We start from the raw sequence: 3,269 nt of genomic DNA, 5'->3' as shown, positions 1-3,269 counted from the left end.
TTGTAAAATGTTGTATGTCTGTTAATGTTTCCCTCCTTTTATCTTTAAAAGAAAAAAAAAAAAGAAAAAAAAAATGAAATCAGGAAACTTGAAGAAGATGATGAGCCAAAAGACATATAAACAGTTCTGAAGAGAACTTGGTAGTGTGCTAATAAGGTGAACTTTATGGAGAAATGGCCTTAATGCAAATGCTGTGTTTCTTAGAGGAACTGCATCCATGGTTGTCAACCATGGATTTCTCAGCAATGGAGTCAAAATATTCTGTTTAATCTCTAATGGAAAATATATGTGTAATAAGAACAGATGCTGTGTAGGCATTTTACCAATCCGTTTTAAGAAGATTCTATAATGTTAAGCACAATTTTTAAAAATTTTTACTGGAGTATATGAGTAGCTTATTTTCCTTTTGGCAAGCATCAAAATGTCATTATCAATAAATAACCTGTATAAATTTTGTACTACTGTAGTAGTTAGAATTAAAGATAAGATTCTAAGCATGTGTATTTGATTTCTTCAAATCCTTATCTGCCCCTATTCTATGTCTTTTGTATATGGTGTGCCCAAGTAGTAAATATTTAATAAATGTAGTTTTTGAAAAAAAAAAAAAAAAAAATATAGGTGTAGGAGCTGGGCATGGAGACACACACCTGTAATTCCAGAATTCTGTGAGGCTAAGGCAAGAAGACGGCAAGTTTGAGCCCAACCTAGGCAATTCAGCAAGATCTTGTCTCAAAATAAAAAAGGGCTGAGGGGGCTGGGGATTTAGCTCAGTGGCAAAGCGCCTGCTCTGGCAAGCGCAAGGTCGTGAGTTCAGTTCCCGGTACCGGAGAAAAAAAAAAAAACACCAAAAAAAAAAAAAAGGGCTGAGGTATATAGTGCAAGGCTCTGGGTTCAAGCCCTAGTACCACATACACACACAAAAGTATAGGTGTAGGGCTGGGGGCGTACTGGGGGTGCAGCTCAGTGCTAGGAGCTTATCCAGAACATATGAGGGCCTGGGTTCAATCCCCCACACAATAAAAAATTTTCTAAAAAAGAATCAATGTAACTCTTATAAACCATTGATAAAAGGATAATGTAGTTTAAAATTTGGAGAAGTTGACATTTTTCCAAAAATGACACTAAGAAGGCCAATAAGTACACAAAAGGATAGTCACACTCACTAGTTATCAAGGAAATGCAGATAAAAACCATAAGATACCATTTCATACTCACCAGGATGGCTATAATCAGAAACTGAGATAATACTATGTTGGTGAGCATTGAGAAATTAGAACCCTTATACACTGCTGGTGGGAAAGTAAATTAATACAACTTCTTGCAAAAGTCTGGCAGTTCCTCAAGAGGTTAAACACAGAGTTACAATATGGCCTACCAATTTCACCCTCAGATGAACACCCCAAAGAAATGAAGATCTAGGTCTATACAAAACCAAATGCAAATGTTCACAGCAGCATTATTTGTAATACCCAAAAAGTGGAAACCCAAATGTTCACCAAATTATATATGGATAAGTAAAATATATCCAACCAAAGTAAACTTGTTTAGTCATGAGAAGCCAATAAAGAACTGATACCTGTACAATATACATGAACCTTGAAAATATTATACTAAGCTTAAGCCAGGCCAAAAGGCCATAAAATGGGTAATTCCACACATATAATGTTCAGAATAAACAAATCTACAGAGACAGAAAGCAGGTCATTGGATGTCTAGGGCTGGGTGAACCAGGGGAACATGAGGAGTGGCAGATAAGAACAGACAGGATTTCTTTTGGGGTGACTATACTGGCCAGCTTTCCGCTGGTAGCACAAAACACCTGACACCTGTGACTTAAGGAAAGGTTTACTTTAGCTTATGATTTGAGAGGTTTCAGTCCATGGTCAGTTGGTGCAAAGGCAAAAACATCAGGTGGAAGGGAATGACAGAGGAAGCTGTTCACCTCAAGGCAGGCACGAAACAGAGAGAGACCAAGAGAGCAAAATGGAGAAGGAACAGCTACCAAGAAGGGAAGGACTGGATACAAGTATACCCTTTAAAAGCATACCTCCAGTGACCTATTTCCTCCAACCAGGATCTACCTCCTCATAGCCTTTCAGCTCTGAATCACCAATGGATTAATCTATTAGAAAGGTTAGGCATCTTCACAATCCACTCATCTTTCTAGGCCCTACCACTGAACACTGCTACACCGGGAATTAAGCCATCAATACATGAATCTTTGGGGGACACTTCATATTTAAGCCATAATTGCAATGAAAATGTTCTAAAGTTGATTGTGGTAACAGGTGCATACAAAAACCACTGAATTTTTGTATGGACATACAAAAACCACTGAATTGTACACTTCAAATGGATGCATTGTATGGTATGCAAATTATATCTCAATGGGCTGTGAAATTTTTAAAAAAAGATGTCAAATAAAAAAAGGTTACTGTTTACCTTTCATGCTGACACACACGATGGCTAACACAGTACATATAATAACTGCCAGAAGTACAATGAGAACGATCAAGTAACTGCTGAGTAGGACTCCTCCAGCACAGTTCAACTTCCCTCTGTGCATGACATACAAAGTCAGAATACCAATCCACCTGTGGAGAGAGAGAAGGGGTCAGAAATGGAATCCAAGGATTAGGGTACAGCACAGTGGTACAGCACTTGCCTAGCATGCATGAGGCTCTGGGTTCAATCCCCAGCAATGTGAAAAAAAAGAAGAAAAGAATCCAAGGTGCTGCTTTGTAAAACATGATGTAAAGAAATAGAGAGAGTTAATATTTTCCAAAATGAGGTAAAAACTTGAAAAAAAAAAATGAAACACAGCACACACTTTGAAAAAAAAAACTATATAGATATAGTTTTGTTTTCTTTTATGGTACTAGCAATTGAACCCAGGGTCTTCGTACTAAGATACATCTCAGCTCTTTTATTTATTTTGAGATACTATCTTGCTAGACTGCCCAGGATGGGCTTGAACTTACAGGTCTCCTGCCTCAGCCTCCCAAAGTGCTGGGATTACATGCACCACCATGCCTGAGTTGAATATAATTTTTATCAATAAAAGATATACTAAGTCAACTAAAGAGTATGGCTTTCTTTTGTTTGTTTGGTTTTTTTGGTACTGGGAATCGAACTCAGGACCTTGCGCTTGCCAGGCAGGCACTTATGCCACTGGGCTATAACCCTGGTGGCTTTCTTTTTTTTAGTGAGTTTTATACTTTCCATACTTCTACCATTCTTTTTTCCTGCGGGGGGGGGGGTGCTTTTTG

The 3,269-nt window shown here is 38.0% G+C and overlaps 1 protein-coding gene and 1 pseudogene across 1 annotated transcript in view; one reads left to right on the top strand and one right to left on the bottom strand.

Moving 5' to 3' along the window:
* LOC102021213 overlaps positions 1-270 on the top strand; it is a 7,388-nt pseudogene extending 7,118 nt beyond the window's left edge.
* Daglb (diacylglycerol lipase, beta) overlaps positions 1-3,269 on the bottom strand; it is a 41,487-nt gene that overhangs the window by 36,303 nt on the left and 1,915 nt on the right. The window contains exon 2 of the mRNA XM_005397891.2: positions 2,443-2,594. Coding sequence (XP_005397948.1) covers positions 2,443-2,594 — 152 coding nt within the window. The remainder of the gene's footprint in view (positions 1-2,442; positions 2,595-3,269) is intronic.

This window comes from Chinchilla lanigera, unplaced genomic scaffold (assembly GCF_000276665.1).
Source record: "Chinchilla lanigera isolate Chin_1 unplaced genomic scaffold, ChiLan1.0 scaffold00059, whole genome shotgun sequence".
NCBI lineage: Eukaryota > Metazoa > Chordata > Mammalia > Rodentia > Chinchillidae > Chinchilla > Chinchilla lanigera.
This window is presented reverse-complemented; position numbering and strand designations above follow the sequence as displayed.